Source organism: Pogona vitticeps, chromosome 5 (genome assembly GCF_051106095.1).
Source record: "Pogona vitticeps strain Pit_001003342236 chromosome 5, PviZW2.1, whole genome shotgun sequence".
Classification (NCBI taxonomy): domain Eukaryota; kingdom Metazoa; phylum Chordata; class Lepidosauria; order Squamata; family Agamidae; genus Pogona; species Pogona vitticeps.
The window spans coordinates 89,720,536-89,742,955 of record NC_135787.1 but is presented as its reverse complement, the minus strand read 5'-3'; the positions used below and the strand labels follow the sequence as shown (position 1 = coordinate 89,742,955).

At 40.0% G+C, this 22,420-nt stretch overlaps 1 protein-coding gene across 5 annotated transcripts in view; it reads right to left on the bottom strand.

Annotated features, from left to right (window-relative positions):
- Nucleotides 1–5,147: 5,147 nt before the first annotated feature.
- TAPT1 (transmembrane anterior posterior transformation 1) overlaps nucleotides 5,148–22,420 on the bottom strand; it is a 165,451-nt gene continuing 148,178 nt past the window's right edge. For all 5 annotated transcript variants that reach the window (XM_020806576.3, XM_020806574.3, XM_020806575.3 and 2 more), the window contains 3 exons: nucleotides 21,437–21,513; nucleotides 16,429–16,589; nucleotides 5,148–7,368 (listed from right to left, as the gene is read on the bottom strand). In XM_020806576.3, the coding sequence (XP_020662235.2) occupies nucleotides 7,139–7,368; nucleotides 16,429–16,589; nucleotides 21,437–21,513 (468 nt within the window). In that variant the 3' untranslated portion in view covers nucleotides 5,148–7,138. The remainder of the gene's footprint in view (nucleotides 7,369–16,428; nucleotides 16,590–21,436; nucleotides 21,514–22,420) is intronic.

Below are 22,420 nucleotides of genomic sequence, written 5' to 3'. Positions count from 1 at the left end.
TGAAAGAGGGTGATTATCCACCACATCAGAATCAGGAGTATGCAGGTTGGAGGGTGATTCCTGAGAAATTTCTGAGGGGGAGTCATGAGCCTTGGAAACAGTGGACTAGGAAGAGGGTGACCATTGTTGAGGTCTAGATGTCGATGGTTTTGGATGTGGTAACCGGAAGACTCGACAACCCTATGTCGGTGTCAGGCGGAGGAGGGGGAGGTCCCTTGTAGGTGGTAGTGACTTGAAGAGACAAGGTATGGAGGTGCAAGTGAGAAGTAGAAACCAGTACCAAAGATGTACAGAGGTGTTTGGAGGTAGGTTGCTCTGTTGGGTGTGAAGAAGTACGCTTTTGAACTGATTTGGTATATAAAGGAGCTGGAAGAGAGGACTGAAGTTTGGATGTATGAGCCCGATGTCGATGTCGGGCTGGAGATGGTGATGGAGATGGAGAAGGCTCAGGTGGATAAAAGAATGCATATCACACTCTCTTTGGTTCATCATCATAATAATGTCCAGTATGCGGGTTGATATCATCTCTGCGATGCCAGTATTGGCCATACTCAGCATAATAAGGATCTTGATAGTCTGCATGAGAACAGTATCAAGAAGGTACTTTGGGGAAGTAAAACTCCCGATGTGGAGGATCCTGGAAATTGGATGAGAGATGACACCTCTGATGTATGTTTGCGAGGAGGAGACCGGTGCAGAGAAGACTCTGAGTTGGAAAACTGAACCATAACTGCCCGCCCTGAAGATGCAGGGCTAGAATGGGTCAAGGCCATGCTGGAGAGAACATCAGCTGTTGAAGGGCCAATACTAGGTGACAGGATCACCACTGAAGCTGGAGCCTGGCCAGGAGGTAGCAGGAGTGGATCTTCTGCCTCCGACAATGAGTTGGGAACCTCCCTTCCAAAACTGATGCAGGAAGGTTTGGCTGAGGTTGAGTAAGTTGAGTAGACTTAGATGTTTTCTTAGTCTTTTTCAATCCACTCATGTCCTTTTTCTTCTTAGGTGACTGGCCCTGAGACTGTGTCGGGGATGCCTTCGATGCCGATGCCAATTTCAACGAGGATTTAGACTGCTCCCTTGGATTAGAAGGACTGGTCTGGTTCAACACGGGCCAAAGCACATCTTGTCTAGGGACAGGTTTCATCGAAGTGGTGGGTGGATTAAGAGATTTCACCCAGAGAAATGAGCGGAGACTTTGGAGACGGTTTGGTGATTTTTTTACACTCTGGGCAGAAATGGATTTGATGTTGCTCTCCTAGGCAAAAAAGACAGCGGCTGTGGCTGTCTGAAAGCAGGATCTTGCTCGTGCACAACACACACCACTTAAATGGGCCGGGGGGGGGCATAAAAGGAGAGGGAAGATAGGAAAGGGGGGGAAATAAGGGGGAGAATGAAAGTAGAAACAGGGAGAAAATTTGAAGACAAAAAAAACTCATAGGGAATGTCAAATAAAGAAGTGAAAAAGCCTGAGAAGGCACAGAGAAGAAATAGCAATTGTTATCAAAAGTTGCTCTAGTCATCAAGATAGGTCTGAGCTAAGTGGCAGCTAAAAGGAACTGAGAGAACTTCAGGCAGGCGGAGCATGCACTCCATAGGGGAACATCCCACTAATCATGTCTTTAAGCTCTAAAAACCTCCGAGAGTTCTTGTGCAGGTGCAGAATAACCCATTTGTGTGCATTCACAGAGACCATTAAGAAGAAACACTGGTTACATACCATGTGGAAACTTTATGATAGTAATCAACCCAAAAACAAACCACTAGATCCATCTGTCCCTTTTGAACCACCTTATTCAAAGCTTCATCAAAACAGATAACAAATGTTTGGCATTGTTTCAGCTGTTTCAGTAAAAGATCAGAGAAATGTTGTACCAAGCCAAAAGCAACAACATACATTGCTTTTGTTCTTCCAGATGAAACTGTTGAGCTATCTGGCTTTCTGAGAACATTCACTTGAATAACTCACTGATGTTATTACAAGAGTTCAATGACATCTTCTTCATCACCAGTTGCAAAGCCCACAGGTACTCTGCTGTCTTAAAACAGTCCTTAATTACAGTGGTGCCTCGCATAGCGATCGCTCCGTTTAGCGATGAAATCGCTTTGCGATGTTTCCTATGTATTTTTTTTTTGCTTTGCAATGATCGGTTCCCTGCTTCAGGAACCGAGCATCGCAAAGCGACGATTTTTTAATAGCTGACCGGCGGTTTCAAAATGGCCGCCGGTTAAACAAAATGGCCACCTGCTGTTTTCTGGGATGGATTCCTCGCTTAAGAGGCAGCGAAAATGGCCGTGCTATGGAGGATCTTCGCTGAACGCTGAGTTTTAAGCTCATAGGAACACATTAATCAGGTTTTAATGCGTTTCTATGGGCTTTTAAATATCATATTGCAATGTTTTCGTTCTGCAGCGATTTTTGCGGAACGAATTAACGTCGCAATGCGAGGCACCACTGTACATAGGCAGCCATACTAGTTTGTGTGGTGGGTAATTCTTTGCCATTTTCATCACTCTGATCATGTTTTCCACTTTTCGCAGTGGTTGTCTCTTCACCCTCTCTTGTTTTACTATATGAACTTGTACTTGGCTTTGGACCAAAACAAATTGCGATCGACTATTGGCTTGATTTAATTTTCAGGAACTTCTGATGTCCATGTGCATGAGACTCCACAGCTCTAATTCCCATATTACTTAGTTTAAATGTTTTGTAGCACACTTTACAATGACCTTTGCATTTGTCTCCAGCAACTGGTGATAGCCCTGGAATGAAGTCAGGATGAATTTTGAAATCCAGTCATTGCATATTAACAACTGTGCTCTTAGAAGCCATCTTCAAAATATGGTTTCAGATACAGCCATACTCAGAACCACGTGCCTGACACCAAGATGTTAGATTTGTTTTCGGGCAAGTAGGAACTTTCCAAAGATGGGAAAGTGTCACTTTATGGTTCCAGGAAGTGTAATGAGCAGATCAGCAGCAAGAAAGCAGGTGGAGTTTCAATGCTTGCAGATCATTTCTGCAATCTAGAGATGCAGACAACCCTCAATTGCAACCTTTATGCATGGAAGAAGTCAAGGAAGAGGGTGAGAGAGCTGGTATTCTGTAAACTTCACCAGGAACAAGCAATCACCTTGGAAAAATTTACTTTGCATGGTGCAGAGTAGAAAGTGCTAGTTGACTGTGAAATCCAACAGCAGCAAAACTTGTTTGCAACTCTGTGCTGGTTTTAGCAGGAGACAAAACATCCATTCCATACACAAGCATGACCCCAAAACATGCTTATCTTTATATGTAAGTTAAATGCAGGATTAGCAGGTAAGGATGAAAACGATTAGATGTTTAAAGTTTGTATCTTGCTAAACGTTTAAACTAGCCTTGCTGTGCAAATGCTACAGGCAGACCTTGGAAATCATGCAGGGACAGAGCTCAACTAATACGTTAGGCTGGTTGCCGGGGATGGAGCTGAGAATAAGCTGGAACTGGGAAAGGGCATCATTAAGTTTTACTTGTTTTCTGCTACTTCTGTATTCCAGTTGCCACAAGAACAGATCATGCTCTTGCAGCAGCAGGTCAAAAATCCACTACTTGAATATATTTTAATCACAATTTTTCTGACTTTCCCTGACCAATTTCCATTTCCCTGACTTTCCCCAACTTTCCAGAAAGTGCCAACTTTGTAATATTCTGGAAGACCAAAACAAAATTTAAAAGCTTGAGCACTGGGCTCGAAACAACAGAATGAAATTTAATAAGAATAATTGCAAATTTCTACACCTAAGGAAAAGAAACCTAATGCACAGTTGCAAAATGGGAGACACTCCACTCAGTAATACTGAATGAGAAAGATCACAAGTTGAATACTGTATAAGTCAATAGTGCAATGTGGCTGCAAGAGGTCAATGTTATTTCAGGCTGCATTAAGAGAAGCAGTCTCCAAATCAGGTGAAGTACTAGTTCCCCTCTTATCTGTCACAGGTCAGTCCTCATTTACAGTACTGTGTCCAGTTCTAAACACAGCATTTGAAAGAGATACCAAGAAACTGGAACAAGTTCAGAGAGCAGCAAGGATTATCGTGGCTGGAAACCAAGCCCTATTAGGAAACATTGAAAAAAAATGGGCATGTTTAGCCTTGAGAAAGGAAGACTGAGGGAAAATACGATAGCACTTTTCTAAAGCTTGAAAGATTGTCATACAGAGGAGGGGTGAGATCTGTTCTTGAATAATAATGGGCTCAAGTTCCTGGAAGCCAGAGCAGTTAAGAGGTTTTTCCTGATACTCAACCAAAATCTGGCTTCCAGGAACTTGTTACAACAATGAAACCAATTGTTAGAAGGTGGTGAGTGTTCCAACACTGGAGGTATTGTAGAGAAAGTTAGACAATCTGTCAGATATAGCTCGATTTAGATTTCTGCACTGAGCAGGGGGTTAGACTCAATGGCCTTATAGGCCTCTTCTAACTCAAATTATTCAGATTTTTCCCTTGTTTGGTGTCACTTTGTGAAGGGTAGTGGGCAGAACAGGAACTCTATACCAAATATAAGGAACTCGTGTTAAAAATAAATATCACCCCTCTTTCCATGTGTACATGGCAGGGATGGGGACTTGTGAGTTACAACTCATTGAGCTCGACTTAAGTTGCACCAGACTCGATTTGGGGGCTCTGGGGGGACTCATGATTCATGACTCTGACTCATTTGTCCAAGTTGCATTATCAAGTACCTATGGGCCTCCATACCTGCCACCACTGTTTCCACCATCTTCAGAGACAGCAGGGCCTGGCTTCTCTTCCAGGAGCTGACTGCTGTCTTCCTGGCGCATGAGCAGAGGCAGAACTTGGCCCTAGGAAGGGAAGTCAGTTCATTGTCTCTACTCATGTGCCGGTCTAGCTTTCCTTCCGGATCCACTGTCTCAATGCATGTGCCCCCCGGTGTGTGTGTGTCAAATGACTCAAGACTTGGGAATTGGGTCCCAAGACTTAGACTTGAAGTTGGGACTCTGGCCGAAAGATTTGCCAACATCCCTGGTACATAGGAAAACTTTTGTAGAATGTGTTTTGGAGGCTAGTGTTTGAGCAATGGGTTCCACATAGAAATACTTGGTTTTACTGTGGCAAGAAAAGTACTACTATTATTAAAAAAACAAAGGTTAGAAAATTGAATTTTTATTGTGTCACACAGGATGCACTCATAAAATTCATACAGAATATCATTTTATAGGGAAAAATCATTCCAAGTTTTCTTCGGAGCAACAATTAAATAAAAAATTATATTACAATGGATTTACAATATTATGAATTAAGTATTAATGAATAAAATTTGCAAAAATGAACATACAGATGAAATAATCATTTTTGCTGATTTTGAGCATAGCCTTTAAAATCCTAATTCTATAACATTGGCTACTTTTAGCTGAAGAGAACTTATAAATTGTGAGAAATGGGAGAAATGCCCTTTTGATCAGAGATCATCACATTGTTTTTTTTTTTTTTAGGTGTGGAGAGTTTAGTCACATTTTATTCTTTAAGGCCTGTTTATCAGGATATCATTTATATATGCTGATTTTTATCTTAATAACAGTTTCTGTGGCTTTGGAGGAATAAACTTTCAACGTCACTCCTGAATTTAAATGCAAGAGCAGGCAATACCTTTATAGATGAATAAAAAATGTATACCACCTGTAAGCTTTTGTGGATCAGGACCATTCACTTTGTCATTGTGAAGAACTTAAAGTTCAGAAGTTATGGGCAATATTTTTGGACTTTTAAGTTCTTCACACTGGTCCATCCTTGATGAAGTAGATAGTCCTGATCCATGAAAGCTTGCAGGTTGTATGATGATTTTTTTTAGTGGTCTATAATGGTATTTTTGCATTTATATTTTGTATTGACCACATGGCTCCTTTTTACTTCTGACATTTTGCTTGGTCATTCTACAATGAACTACCAAACACATGCTAACCTTATTCATAATAAAATCATGTTTAAAGCAGACATTAAATATTTCACCAAAGTTCACTAGGTGCTGTTGATAGATGGCAAGATAGCATCTGGAGTGAAGCATGCTGCCTCACTGCACTGAGCATCAATGATTCCTGTTACAACATTTCTTGTACTTCCTCTCCCAGTTTCCCAAGTCTTATGCACTCAAGTAAAAGTGTGTTATACCCCAAAAGCTAAGCACTTCCCGAAAGTATATTATTCTATTCACAGAACTAAGAGTACACATATTATACTTTATAAACTTACTGTTTAAAATCCAACATTTATTGCAAGCTCTCTCAATTCCTGTACCCAAGTTTTTAAACACCATTTTTTAGCAGACTGACAATGCAAATAACTTTTTCTGTCTACTTCTTGCAAGGGTTCACAGCTACACCTTAAGTATCTGTTAAGTACGAAGTGCAATCTCACAAGTTGGTATTGTCCTTCTTTCTGCAAGAATGTACACTTTTACATTGGAAAACTAAACATTTTCACATTTAGAATACAAAGCAAATTGAACAGAAAGAAAAAAGTTATTCTTCCTCAGTCAACAAGCACATTTCATTATCCTGACATTGTGATCAATTTCTGGTCAATGATGAAGATGATTCTGGTTTAGACAAATGTTATGCAATAAGTTGTTAATTTAACTATCATTTATTTAGATTAGATGAAATATATATTGAACAATCTCCTAGTGACAAGAATATCTGGATCATTAATTCTACTCAAAGTTTGAAAATGACATTTGGCAGATGAAGAATTTTAAACCTTTTCGTAGCTGCTTCCTATTAAATATGAAATACATTTCCAAAGTTACCCTTCTAATGAAGGGAATTTGATAAGAGATATGTTCAGGAATCACTGACTGATAAGAGCAAAAATGGATTTAAATCAATGTCACATGTTATTTTCCAGAAAGTGATGCAGCAGATTTTTCAAGCTATAGATCTCCCTCAAAACATCACATTTTCCAAAACATCAAGGATCTGAAATGTGACCAACTTATCAAGACAAGTTCTTTTCTTTAATAGGTTGGCCATTAATAATTTAAGTTTTAAAATAAATATTGAAGCACCTATTTGGCATCTGTCCATCTTTATAGCACTCACTGTCCAAATAGTTCAGTATCTTAAGCACACCTATTTACAAAATTCTAGTCAATTCTGTTTCCACAGATTGTAAACCTGTCTATCTCCAACAGATCTTTTTTTGAAGACCTATGTTTTGTATTTGAATTGTCCTGGGTTATATCTTTCTCATCTCCATCAGGGGTTGTCAGAAACTGATCAGAATTGCTTGTCACAAGTTGTGGTACTGCATTTTCTTTCTGATGTGAAGGCTGACTGATCACCGAAGAAGACAAGTTTTCATCTATAGATATTCCTGCATGGAAAACAGAAATCAAGAATTAAAAGATTTTTAAAAAGACATTTATTATGGATGTGTAATTTATTGCAAAAATGTGAATTGTCCTTGTACTACACAGCTTGCAATTTAAAACATGTTCAAGGTCTGTAATGCGTATGTTTTAGGTATCAGCAATCCTAGCCACATCATATCTACTTCCTAAAGCTGCTACTTTGTAAGTGCTTTTTGCTATCTTTTACATTAGGTTAGAAAATTTTCCTGCAGACTTTCCCCACATTTTTATTTGTCTCATTTCTAACAAAATTTACTAGATATTATTCCTCCTTTCTATGTAAGCACACAGAAAATGGCTGAGAAATGGCTGAAAGGAAAAAAGAGAAGGGTCTTAACTTCCTCAGGAATCTGCTTGGTTTCGGTACTGGGGACAGAGGAAGAATGACTGCTCAGTCCTTCTTCTACCAGCCCATTCACAGGAATATATAAATTATGTTGCATTTTCCTATGGAAGCATACTCACATAAGTTATAAAGATGAAGATTTAAAGAATTCTTAAAATTCAAGAATTCACTATAATTCTTATTACAGATTCTTGATACAGATTTCTATTTAAGCACTTTTGCCAAGAAATAAAAAAAATATAAAATCATTAATATATACAGTGGTGCCCCGCATAGCGAGGTTAAACCGTTCCGGATTAACCCTCGCTATACGGAATCATCGTTAAACGGGTAGGGGAAACGTATTGAAACGCATTAAACTTAGTTTAATGCGTTCCAATACCTTGCTTACTTACCCGTTCAGCGAGGATTCCCCCTGCCGGCAGCCATTTTCGCGCCCTCGCTAAGCGAGGGCAGGGCGCGAAAACGGCTGCCGGCAGCCATTTCCGGGCTTCCGGCGGCCATTTTGGAACCGCCGATCAGCTGTTCGGCGGCTCCAAAATGGCCGCTGCAATACCCGATCTTCGCAATGCGGGTTTTCCCCATTGCGAAGATCGGGTATGTTTCTGTATAGCGATCCCGAAAAAGGGATCGCTATACGGAAACATCGCTATACGGTGCACTTGCTAAGCGAGGCACCACTGTATTTTTTAATTTCTTGGCAAAAGTGCTTAAATAAATAAAACCAGAAATCTGTATCAGGAATTATAGTACTTTGTTACCAGTTGATTATTGGTTGCAGTAAATATGCTTTAATCCCCAATATGATATTGATTTCAACAATTGTACTAATAAGAAACAATGCTGGGTGCACAATTAATGTACTAAACACATCTGAACTTCAACGCTGCTGAAACGAAGTGAATGTAGACTCCATAAGGTCCTGGGGCCCTTTCAAACAAGCACAGGATATATATTCAATTCTTAAGAAAATCTTCAGAAAATGCCTTCTTCAAATGTGCCAGCACCCATTAAGAATAGCTGGTCTACAGGATACCCTCTAGTGCTGCCTACCATTCACACGTCAAAGGCAGTCCTGACAATAGCTTTGTGTTTGGGTGAGAAGTTAATTAACTGATGAAAAAAAGGAGTCAACTTTTGGGATTTTCCCTTCCTTGGTGTCACTCTGTGAATGTTAGTGGGTGGGGCCAACCATTCTCTTTCAAAACAAGCAAGCCAAGTGTTTTCAATTTATTTGATCTGTTTTAAATTTGGGGGCATTTAAGGTCACTTGTTTCTGCATAGGGGTTAAAAAGTTTTACTTTTTTTTTTTAAAAAAAAAAACCTTAACTCTTTGTCCAAAATTCCTCAAATCCGGCAAAGAGTCACAGAAGACTGTCTGCTACATCTGCGCATATTTGGTACTGATCCAAACTCCAGTTTCAAGTAGATGCCATTTTTAATTTTCTTTGCAGAATGCTGATTTGCTCTGTTCACAATAACATTACTGCACTCTAATATAGTTAGAGAGGGGGGTATTCATATAAGAATATCCCAATGCAGCTGGACTTAACGAGGATCCAGCCCCTGGGGCTGGACCATCTACTCACGCGTCCAGCAGCAGAAGACTCACTCAGCCTTCCAATCACTCCTGGAGTACCACTCTTTTCGTTCAGCTAGTCACTCCAGGCAGGGAAAAGGAGGATGAATCTCCCTGCATGGCTGCTGAAGAGAAAGGGGCTCTGTGAATGATTGGAAGGATAAGTGAGGCTGATGCTGCCAGCAGACTCTTGTTAAGTCCAGAGGCTGGACCCTCGTTAAGTCCAGCTGGGCAGGGATATTGGTATTTGTATATGAATATGAATACCCCCATCTCTATTAATAATATAAGAAAAAATGTTTAAAGTGTCCTTTCTGTGAAAAATCCAGAAGTGTGCTGTCTGTGAAAAATCCAGAAGTGGGGGTACTGGAATTAATATTGTACCTGATGCCATCATTCCACTTATTTGGAAAATATAGCAACATCAACTAGTGAGCAATTTACAACAACAGCTCTATTTCCTTCTTTCTCATTATAGCATGAAAAATAGGTTTGCAGAATATAAATTAGAATCTCTGTTGATTAATCTGCAAAATTACCATTATACAAAAATCCTTAGAAATGTGAATAAAGTTAGCCTGTGAATCACATCCAATATATGAATATGCCCTACTTTTTAATATGTACATGGCAATACTTATACAATGCATCCAAAACTAAGTATATGTAAGTAATGTTAGATGATGCAAAATCTAAAGTAGTTTAATTCAATTCTTCAAAAAATCTCTAGTTTATGAATGTGGGATACTGTGCTTCTTGTACCCATGATTCAAAAAGCCAGGAAATAGCCCAATACTGCTAGAAAAGATTGTGCCTGCATTGCCGGCAGGAAAAGAATACCACTGTAATGCGCTCTACGTGGGGCTACCTTTGAGGCTAACGTGGAAACTCCAAGTGGTGCAGAATGCGGCAGCCAGACTCCTTAGCGGAGTGAGAAAACACCATCACATTTCTCCTATCCTGGCCGCCTTGCATTGGCTGCCCATTCGGTTCCGCGTTGACTTCAAAGTTTTGATGCTTACATTTAAAGCCCTAAACGGTTTACGACCTCGATTCCTTACTCCCACCCAGTTCTACCCATGTCACACGTGCGAGCCAGGAGTTGAGGCTGAAGAGCCTGATGCTGAGGGAGGCCCGGAAAGAAAAAACAAGAAACCGGGCCTTCTCGGCGGTGGCTCCTCGCCTCTGGAACAACTTACCTCCGGAGAGTCGCGCGGCTCCCTCACTGGGTAGTTTTAAGAAACAACTGAAAACATGGATGTTTAGGCAGGCCTCCCCACTCCCAGTTAATTCTTAATTTTTCTTCCCTCTTATTTGTTATATCCTACCTTGTTCTCTTGCCATCTTGGAGAAAAAAAATTCTTTCTTTTTGCTAATTATGTTAATTATGTTATATATATGCTTGTTTTATATGTTATATGTTATGTTATGTTATATATTATGTTGGAAGCCGCCTAGAGTGTTCGTGACGAACAGATAGGCGGGGTATAAATGGAATAAATAAGTAAATAATAAATAAAATAAATAAAGCTTTCCACAGCAAAGGGCAGCCTGAATGTTGACAACACCAATAGCAGCAGTCAAAATCATCTACAGAATACCTTCTTCTGTTCACTACCATTCACACTGGTTGAAAAACAGCCCTGACAATTGCTTTGTGTTTTGGTGAGAAGTGGTTAACTGATGAAAAAACAAATCAGCTTCAGGGATTTTCCCTTGCATGTTGTCACTTTGTGAAATGGAGTGGCACTGGGGGACTTCTGGTGTAGGTACAACACATACAGTGGAGAAACACACACACACTAGAGATGGACAGAAATCTCAGTTTGGAGGTTTGTGCCATATCATCAGCTTCCCCATCCCTTCTCTGCCTCCTCCAGTAGTTGCCCACTCAAATTAGGAGGTGGGGCAGGGGTTCTTGCAGCACATCTTGCAGCACATCTGATTATTGTGCAAAGAGGAGAAAAGCAGTGTGGGCTTGCTGGTGAGTAGGGGCCTTGACAGGTGGAGCAAATACACAGCACCTGTGGCACGCCATGAAGCAGCACGGACCTCCAAGCAGAGGTTCAAGTCAATCTCTAATACAAACCCTTTGCCTGCTCTGCCAAATGCAGACTGGAAAGCTATGTTCCAAGTTCACATCCCTTTCTTTGACTTAGGAAAGGTGAGAAATAAAATCTGTATTGGACCAAAACCTCTATGGATATGTTGTATACATGTTTCCCAAAATATGTCCCTTTGCTTTGTAAAATTTAAAAAAAGAGGAAGAGGTTGGACTTAACAAAGAAAGTCACTGGAAAGCAAGGTCAAAATCATGCATACTATGTGAAAATAAGATAGTAAAGAAAGGCAGGGACAAAATCAAGTCATTTGATATCTGGTGTTAGTAGGGATACTGACGACAGCCAGAAAAGCAGAAAAGTGGGTGCTCAATTAAGTTAAGCCTGAACTTTCACCCAAGCAAAAATGAGTAACCTGAGTCTATTCTAGCATGCACATATAATTGTTGTAAGCCGCCCAGAGACCTTTGGGTAGTGTGGGCAGCATATAAATAAATATAATAAATAAATAAAAATAAAAACTAAATATAAATAAATAAATAATAAATAAATTAAATAAATATAATAGAAATGTGAACGTTCTAAATCACTGGTTCTTAACCTTTGTTACTCAGATGTTTTTGGACTGCAACTCCCAGAAGCCTTCACCATCAGCTCTGGTGGCTGGGGTTTCTGGGAGTTGCAGTTCAAAAACACCTGAGTAACAAAGCTTAAGAACCACTGTTCTAAATGATTGAGCTACCATATTTTTCCATGTATGAGATAATAATAATAATAATAATAATATAATTTATAATATAATTTATTTAAGATGATACTTTTGTCTAAAATTTTTAGACTAAAAATTGAGGGTCGTCTTATACACGGACGTAACCTGAGAACAAAAACAAGTGGAGCGGGGAAGGGATCAAAGTGATTCTGCATGCCCTCTGATCGCTGCTTTCTGCCTCCTTTAACTAAGCCACGTAGGGCTTAGGAGGTCACGGGGAAAACAGCGGTCAAAGTGATCCTGCAGCCCTTTGATTGCTGCTTTCCACGTCCTTTTGCTAAGCCATGTAGGGCTTAGGAAATGGCGGGGAAAGTAGTGATCAAAGTGATCCTGCAACCCGTTGATCCCTGCTTTCCCCCTCCTTTTGCTAAACCCTGGGCTTAGGAAGTGGCAGGGAAAGCAGGAATCAAATTTTCTAATTTGGGGTTAGAAAAGTGGCGGTCGTATTTTACATTGGGACATCTTATAAACGGAAAAATACGGTATTTGCACAGCATATCATTCTGACCAATCAGAATGTGCCTGGAGACATGTTTTCTGTACTTTAATCTATGAGCACAAATGGGGTTTGGGAATCATCTTAGTTAAAATTCATATGGTTCCATGAGGATCAGTGTATCAGATCTATGTGTTTCCACCATTGAAAACCATGAGATGGGGGACCCATTATTTCTATAGTCTGTGGGCACAGATGGGTCCTATGATTGGACATTGGCTTGGGGATGCTCCTGTGCAAAAATCATGTGAGTAGCTCAGTGGTTTTGGTCTCTGGTTGTGAAGCTAAATTCCCTGTGAGTTAAATTCCCCATGGTACCTTCTTGTCAGGGACTAGACTTGATGATCTATAGGGTCCCCTCCAGCTCTGCCATTCTAAGGTTGTTATTGTTATTGTTGTAGCTGCTGCTGTTCCTGTTCTTGTCCGTGCCTTAGATCGGTGTTTTCGACCCACTGCAAAGCCATGGGCTCAGAGACCCATGATTTCTGTGTTGTAATGATCACAAATGGGGCCTATGTCTGGACAGTGGTTTTGGGATGATCCTACATCAAAATCATGTGGCTCCATGAGGGTCTGTGCATCAGATCAGGTTTTGCACCACTGCAAAACCATGTACTGGAGACCCATGATTTTTTTTGGTGTAGTCTGTTGGCACAGATGTGCCCTATGGCTGGATAATGGTTTGAGGAAGATCCAGAGGTTGGGAGTTCAATTCACCACAGAGCCTCCATGTCAGGGACTGGACTTGATGAACTCTTCAGTTCTAAGGTTGTTCAGTTCTAAGGTTGTTACTGTTATTGCTATCGTCATTCTCTGTGTCTTGGATCAGTGTTTTTGCACCATTGCAAAGTCATGCACCCAGGGACCCATGATTTCTGTGTTGTAATCTATGTCTAAAAATGGGGCCTGTGTCTGGATGGTGGTTTGCAGATGACCATACATCAAAATCATGTGGATCCATGAGGATCCATGCATCAGATCAATGTTTTTGTACCACTGAAAAGTCATGAACTGGAAGACACATGATTTCTGCGTTTTAGCATGTGGGCAGAGAATGGGACCTATGATAGGACAGTGTTTTGGAGATGATCCTACATCTAATTCATGTGGATTCATGGGGACCCATGCATCATATTAATGTTTTTGCACTACTGTAAAGCCTAGCGCTTGAGGACTCATTTTTGTGGTGTAATCTGTGGGCACAGATGGGGCCTATGTTTTGAGAGTAGTTCGAAGGTTATCCTGTGTAAAAATTATGTGGATCTATGAGGAGCCATTCTTCAGATGCATGTTTTTGTACCACTACAAAGTCATGAGTTGGGAAACCCATGAATTCTGTGGTGTAGTCTGTGGGTGCAAATAGGATCTATGATCTGACACTGGTTTAGGGTGGATTAAATCTAAAAATCATATGAAATCATGTGGATCAGTAACTGTAAGAGTAAAGTGGGTAAATTTACTCATGTTTTTTCCCACAAACAAAGGGAAAAAACAGTTAACTTCACAAGTGAAATGAGTGAGCTGCTATATATTATTATCTATTTTTAAAAAATAGCTTAAAAATATTTCCACAGGCAGGGGCTAAGAATGTGCGGCCATGAAATAGTTAAATACTTTCTTTCACAATGAAGGTCATGGCAAGGTTAAACGTGATAGACACCTGCCCTGTGGGCAGACACATTCTCACTGGACAGAATTCCATGCTATGCAAAGCGTTCCTTCAGAATTCTCAGAAGCTATTTAAAAAAGGCAGCAATTTCAGATATTTTAGGGCTTATTGTTTAGTCGTGTCTGCCTCTTCGTGACCCCATGGACCAGAGCACTCCAGGCCCTCCTGTCTTCCACTGCCTCCCGGAGTTGGGTTAAATTCATGTTGGTCGCTTCAATGACACTGTCCAACCATTCATCCTCTGTTGTCCCCTTCTCCTCCTGCCTTCACAGTTTCCCAACATCAGGGTTCTTTTCCAGGGAGTCTTCTCTTCTCATGAGATGGCCAAAGTATTGGAGCCTCAGCTTCAGGATCTGTCCTTCCAGTGAGCACTCAGAGTTGATTTCCTTTAGAATGGATAGGTTTGTTCTCCTTGCAGTCCAGGGGACTCTCAAGAGCCTCCTCCAACACCACAATTCAAAAGCAGTTTTAGGGCTTAAAACACGACAATTAAAGGGTCTGCGTTAGAGCCCTGATTGCCTCAATTTGTGTGGATGAAGAACAATAGATTAAAACTGAGATTTTTCTTTTCATGCATGCAAATTTTGTCTTATCTACATTGTTCATCTCTTTTCTTTTAGCTGATGAAATGGGCACTTCATTCTGCATAGCGGTAAAACTGTTACTTTTAAAAAATCACAAAAACCCTTTGCCCAAATGCCACCAAATGTGGCACAGAGCAAGAGTAGACCTGCCTCATCCATGCCAAATTTGGTACTGATCTGAGGTCCACTTTCATAGCTGTAATTTTATGTTTGGGGCACTCCTATCATTTGATTTTCTTTGTAGAATCTTATTTACTGTGCTTACACAAAATACATGGCACAAATACAATTAAGTTACATTTATTCCTAAATGGAATGTTGACACAGTCTCATCTCAGAGCTTAGTCTCAATGGTTGCTACAAAGTGCCTTCAAAAACCTTTTTGTAATTTTTGGTGGAAGTTATGTCTGATTCAGAAGCAATGTGTTAAAAATTAACAATTAGGTCACTCTACAATCCTAAAGGTTGCTGGGAAAGCTATGAAAAACTTAACATAAGAACATAAGAAGAGCCCTGCTGGATCAGGCCAAGGGCCCATCTAGTTTAGCTTCCTGTATCTCACAGTGGCTGCATCATATGCCTCTGGGCGAACACGAGATAACTAGATACCACTCCTCTGAAGCTGGCATTTGGAAGTACCTTCCTTTTAAGCCTGGAAATTATAAATCCCCATCATGGCTTGTAACCTGCAATGGACTTTTCCTCCAGGAACCTGTCCAATCCCTTGTTAAAGGCATCTACGCCAGATACCATCACCACATCCTGTGGCAAGGCATTCCATATAAAGGTCCCAGTTGTGTGGTGAGTTAGAATGTGATCAGTTCATCATAGGAAGCAATTTGTACCACTTCCCATAAGAGGATTTTTCTTTCCTAATACTGGAAACTTGGTGTCATCTAACTTTTTCATGCAAAAAACAATACAAAAAAATACTATAACATGTGATGATGGTCACTACTATAGAAAGGCTTTAAAGAGAATCTTGAACAGATTTGTTCCCTCTGTACTAAATGGGCATTATAGCAAAACAGTCTCTCTCAACATTGCCAGGGGAGGGCTGTTGCCTTCTTGGCGTTCTGAAGCCTACGGCTAGCCACTGTTGCAAACAGAATACTGGACTGGATGATGCCCATATGCCAGTCTGATCTTGCAGGTTTTTCTTCTTTTTACTGCTATTTGCAAAGTATCAGACTTCTCAGTATGAGTAAAATGTTCTTCAGGTCCTTGGTAATTCTTGCCTTGATTCCACAATAAAAAGCTACTCTTCCCAAGCTCCTCTACGAAGTTCTTTGTAAAGAATGTTTAAAAAATGCAGGTCTGTTCTGCTCTCTTCAGGACATTTAACTGTTCTACCAAATGTTATCAGCTATTTTAAATGAAGTAAAACAAAAAGGCATCCTCTCTTGGGTTAATACTGGAAACTATTTTTGACTTCCATAACCTCTGCAGCTCATTAACACACTGGATATGCATTTTATGAATTTGTCATAAACCAAATGGAAGAAAAAAATTCTACTCACCTTGAGTGGACTTGTACTTGCTTTGTGGTTTCCCCAGAGGTTTGCCTGGAGTGCTCATAGCAGGAGAGTTGAATAATTTCTCTTCCATGTTTGCTTCTTTAACATATTGACATGATTTTCCCAACAGCACAATACTGTTAAGTACTTTCAGAGATATTAATCTGGAAACAGGAAGATGTACAGTTAGGTTGCATGTCGTGAACAACATGAAGGGATTTCTCCAAACTAAACAAGGTAGTTCAAGTAATACAGTTTTAAGAACACATTGCATTGCTTCTATTGTTAACTGCTCCTCTTGTGAACTGTTCTGCGAAGTTGGTGTGCTAAACAAATATCTAGGCTCTGAAATCTGAAATGGGGTGAAAAGAGAAGAATATATAAGAATATATTTAGTTATCTGGTCCCAAGGGTGATGGTCAAGAGAACAAGCTGGTCATCACAAACACTCTTTTCCAACAACACAAGAGGTCACTAGATGGGCAATACCAAAATCGGATTGATTATATTCTCTGCAGCCGAAGATGGAGAAGCTGTATACAGTCAGCAAAAACAAAACCTGGAGTTGATTGTGGCTCAGATCATCAGCTTCTTATAGCAAAACTCAAGCTTAAACTAAAGAAAGTAGGAAAAACCACTGGGCTAGTCAGGTATAATAATCTAAACCAAATCCCTTATGAATACACAGTGGAAATGAAGAACAGATTTAAGCTACTAGGTTTAGTGGACAGAGTGCCTGAGGAACTGTGGATGGAGGCTCATAACATTGTACAGGAGGCAGCAACAAAAACCATCCAAAGAAAAGGAAATGCAAGAAAGCAAAGTGGCTGTCCAACAAGGCCTTACAAACAGCAGAGAAGAGAAGGGAAACAAAATGCAAGGGAAAGTTACAGAAAATAGAATGCAGACTTCCAAAGAATAGCAAGGATAGACAAGAGGGCCTTCTTAAATGAACAGTGCAAAGAAACAGAGGATAATTATAGAAAGGGAAAAACCAGATATCTGTTAAAAAATTTGGAGATATTAAAGGAACATTTTGTGCAAAGATGGACATGATAAAGGACAAAAATGGCAGGGACCTCACAGAAGCAGAAGACGTCAAGAAGAGGTGGCAAGAATACACAGAGGAATTATACCAGAAAGGTTTGGATGTCCTGGACAACCCAGAAAGTGTTCTTGCTGACCCAGAGCCAGACATCCTGGAGAGTGAAGTCAAGTGGGTCTTAGAAAGCATGGCTAACAACAAGGCCAATGGAGGTGATGACATTCCAGCTGAACCTTTTAAAATCTTAAAAGATGATGCTGTTAATGTGCTACACTCAATAGGCCAGCAAGTTTGGAAAACTCTGCACTGGCCAGACGATTGGAAGAGATCAGTCTGCATCCTAATCTCAAAGAAGGGAAGTGCCAAAGAATGCTCCAACTATCGTAGAATTGCACTCATTTCACATGCTAGCAAGGTTATGCTCAAAATCCTACAAGGCAGGCTTCAGCAGTATGTGGACCGAGAACTCTCAGAAGTACAAGCAGGATTTCGAAGGGGCAGAGGAACTAGAGACCAAATTGCTAACATGCGCTGGATTATGGAGAGAGCCAGAGAGTTCCAGAAAAACATCTGCTTCACTGACTATGCAAAATCCTTTGACTGTGTGGGCCACAGCAAACTATGGGAAATCCTTAAAGAAATGGGAGCGCCTGACCACCTTATCTATATCCTGAGAAATCTATATGTGGGACAGGAAGCAACAGTTAGAACTGCATATGGAACCAATGTTTGGTTCAAAATTGGGAAAGGAGTACAACAAGGCTGTATATTGTCTTCCTGCTTATTTAACTTATATGCAGAATACATCATGCGAAAGGCAGGACTGGATGAATCCCAAGCCAGAATTAAGATTGCCAGACGAAATATCAACAACCTTCGATATGAAGATGATACCACTCTGATGGCAGAAAGTGAGGAGAAATTAAAGAACCTCTTAATGAGAGAGAAATAAGAGAGTGTAAAAAATGTTCTGAAGCTCAACATCAAAAAAAACTACAATCATGGCCACTGGTCTCATCAACTCCTGGCATATAGGAGGAGAAGATATAGAGGCAGTGACAGATTTACTTTCTTGGGCTCCATAATCACTGCAGATGGTGACAGCAGCCATGAAATTAAAAGACACCTGCTTCTTGGGAGGAAACTGATGACAAACCTAGACAGCATCTTAAAAAGCAGAGACATCACCTTGCGGATGAAGGTTCACATAGTCAAAGCTATGTTTTTTCCTGTAGTGATGTATGGAAGTGAGAGCTAGACCATAAAGAAGGCTGGCTGCCAAATAACTGATGCTTTTGAATTGTGGTGCTGGAGGAGTTTCTTGAGAGTCTCCTGGACTGCAAGGAGATCAAACCTATCCATTCTTAAGGAAATCAACCCTCAGTCTCAGTGGAAGGACAGATCCTGAAGCTGAGGCTCCAGTATTTTGGCCATCTCATGAGAAGAGAAGACTTCCCGGAAAAGACCCTGATGTTGGGAAAGTGTAAAGGCAAGAGGAGAAGGGGACGGAAGAAGACGAGGTGATTGGACAGTGTCATCGAAGCAACCAACATGAATTTGACCGAACTCAGGGAGGCAGTGGAAGACAGGAGGGCCTGGCGTGATCTGGTCCATGGGGCCACAAAGAGTTGGACACAACTAAACATCTAAACAACAACAACAACAACAACAACAACAAGGAATGATTTGATGGCACATAACATTTCTGGACTTTTCCCCCTTCATTACCAGATTGTGACAAGATGGATGGTGTCTATATGAAATGATATAGACACCAAGGCTGTGCTAACATTGAATAAGACCAGCCCAAGCCACAATGGAAAAACTAGTAATTTCACACCTTAAACAAGTGAGTTTCATAATTTGTTCTTTATTCTTGTTAAAATATATTTGAAAATATTTAAAACAGAATTTCTTTCCCAGGACCAATACCTGTTTGCCCAGGAAAAAGTTACAAATTTCTCCTCCTAAAAGTCAGCCAATTGTGTCCTGACTGACAGGATCAAAAATCCAGATTATCCCAGACCTGAAGCACATTTTACCTTTGCAGATTGGTATGAGGAGCCTGGTCTCAGAAATCCTGAGAGAAGGATTATTGAAAGCATTCAGGTCTGGGACAAACATATGCACTCTGTGCTTTTGTAATGCAGAAATATTCTGAATGTCCTTTACAAAATTGTATGCTAATCCTAATATATGCCAAAATAGTCCTTTCTGGAGGACTGCCACTCCATTGCAAGTAAGCCTAATTTCTTGACTTTTCAAAGAAAACTTTTCTTTTGACTCTTTCTGTGATCATCAATTGCTCTCCAAACATCTCCCCTTCAAGCCACAAAGCTGGAACAATGTGTCTACTTTGGAATGCTTCCTGGTGAGCCTTTTCTATCTGTGCTCAGTTTATAACAAAATCACTGTTTTTCTCTTTTGAAAGGCCTTTCTGAGAATCAATATTTTAGCCCCTGCAGCCTGCACTCCTTCCAAATTAAAAAAACAAAACACACAAAACAAAAGAAAAGCAGGAATTGTCTTTTCAATTTATTTATCTGTTTTAAATTTGAGGATGTTTAAGGTTGCTTGTTTCTGCATGGGATTGTGGGTAAAAGGTTTTTATTTTTTTAAAAATCATAACTTGAAAATAACCTGTACAAACCTCCCCAGATTTGGCACAGATCAAGAGCAGACTGTCTGCTACACCTGTGCCAAAATTGATGCTGATCAGAAGTTCAGTTTCAATGTTATAATTTTTTGTTTGGGCTGGCTTCATTTTTAGAATTGCTTTGTAGAATGGTAATTTGCTCTTCTGCACAGTAACATCATTGCACTCTCATTCAGTGATAATGCACACACACAAATATACTGATTATTTCATAAAATATATTAAGAATTAGTCAAGACAGTCAAGCTGTCAAACTGACACGTTTGACAGCTGTCAAACTGACAGTTCAACGCTTTCCAATGGGGGAGAAAACAATTCACCAAAAATTAACGAAGACTCAGAACAAAGCCAAATTAAGTTTGCAAAGGTTTTAGAAGGTGCACTAATGATCCCAAGCATTTAAAACCATTTTTCAACCTTTTAAGACACTTTAAAAATAGTGAAAACGGAACATCGCTAAGCGAAACAGGGGATCTAAAGCTGTCATTGCTAAGTGAGGCAAGGTCCCGAACTTCGCTATGCGAATTTTCTCCATAGGGAACATCGCCAAACGGAGTGCAAAATTGCTCCAAAAACCTCATCGCTAAGCGAATACATCGTTAAACGAGGCAATCGCTAAGCGAGGCACCACTGTACTTACTAGTAAGAAAAAAAATTAAAATTAAAGGAAGTTCTATAATGAAATGAGCCATTAATTCCCCAGATTTGAGCACCTGAACATTATGCCTGAAGAATTTTTAACATGTTGAAAGCAGTAGTGCAAAACTGAGCATTATTTAGAGGCACTGAGGACATGCTGATTATTTACTTGATAACCCAAAACAAATATTTCAAGAGAAAAGAAATATCTACATACTATGCTGTATAAATACAGCACTGCCATATTTAAATTTGGCATCGAACAGACAGTGGTTCTGTGTAAATATATGAAGATGTAGCTCATTTCTATCTATATGTTACAAGATCTTTTTGAAACCTTGATTAAATCTAGATCCAAGCCATACATTCGAAATGAGACAAGGCTATAATCCTAACCAGGCTTATTTCAATGTTAGATCAATAATGATCAATATCTCCTTCAGAAAAATATTTTTAGATGCAAGTGCTAATGTAAAATACAGTGTATCTCTCTTTGAGAAACCTAACAGGTGGGGGAAAGTTTCTCATTGCCACCTTGACCCAGAAATGTATCTTGTCAATTTCAAAATAACGTCAAAATCCTGGGTTTATTCTTCTATATAATTTTACATGTTAATTATTAGCATAAACTGAGGTAAAGTTTGCATAGATTAGGTTTGGTTTGCACTTACCCACAATAGAAGAGGACAACACAGGTATAAGACAAGACTCCTTGTACTTTTACTGAACTTGTAACAACTCTGATAAGCTGCAGGGAGAAACATTTGTTAAAAGGGTAGGGAGATACTCTAACAAAATTTACAAAGAAAGGAATAAGCAGTATCAAGGAAGAATAAAAATGGTTTTAAGCACTGAAATTTATTTGTGATATTTAGCATGTATTTCTATAGTTAACTATGGTTTTCAGCATTATATTACTCTTAAAAGTGGACTGGGGTCTGTATAGCCCTTCCTTTTTTCATACACAAATGTTCCTCAGTGCCCTGAGGTATCAGCCCAGGATCACAAAGCCCACTGTATGAAGGTGGCTAGCAACACTTTGGTAAGAGACAGTTTTCGTTAAGGCAAGTATCAAAGTAAGGTGGACAAAGAGTGGAAGGATTTACATGTGAGGCTAGTTAAGGCCAAGAGTGAGAAACATGCGGTCTCTTAAACATAATAAAATGAATCATACAGTTACATCTACACTGGCCCAGAGTGGAGCTTCTTCAGATAAAAATCTATAAATTACTGTACATCATTGTGGTTTCCACCTATCACAATAGCTCCCACATGCCTCTTTGCAAATTATATCATGGAACAGGGGAGTGCAACAGCTGCTTAGTTTAGAATGCTCCCCTCTATGCTTTTCTGCACCAGGATCCTGGCACCTGTGTTCTTTATAAGCACAATTCTATGAGGTTCTGCTTTTAACCATTTTAGTGCCAACTTTATGGAATACCGTATTTTTTGCTCCACAAGACGTACCTGACTATAAGACGCACCCAATTATGGAGCAAAAAATATGGTACATCGAATCTTTCTTGGAGGAAGCCATCAGAGACCTCGTGGGGATTCCTCGCCGCCGCGAAGGGAAAAAGGCAGGGGGAAAGGACAGGAAATTCGAATCTCCCGTCCTTTTCCCCTGCCCTTTTGCCTTCGGAGGTCTGCAAGGC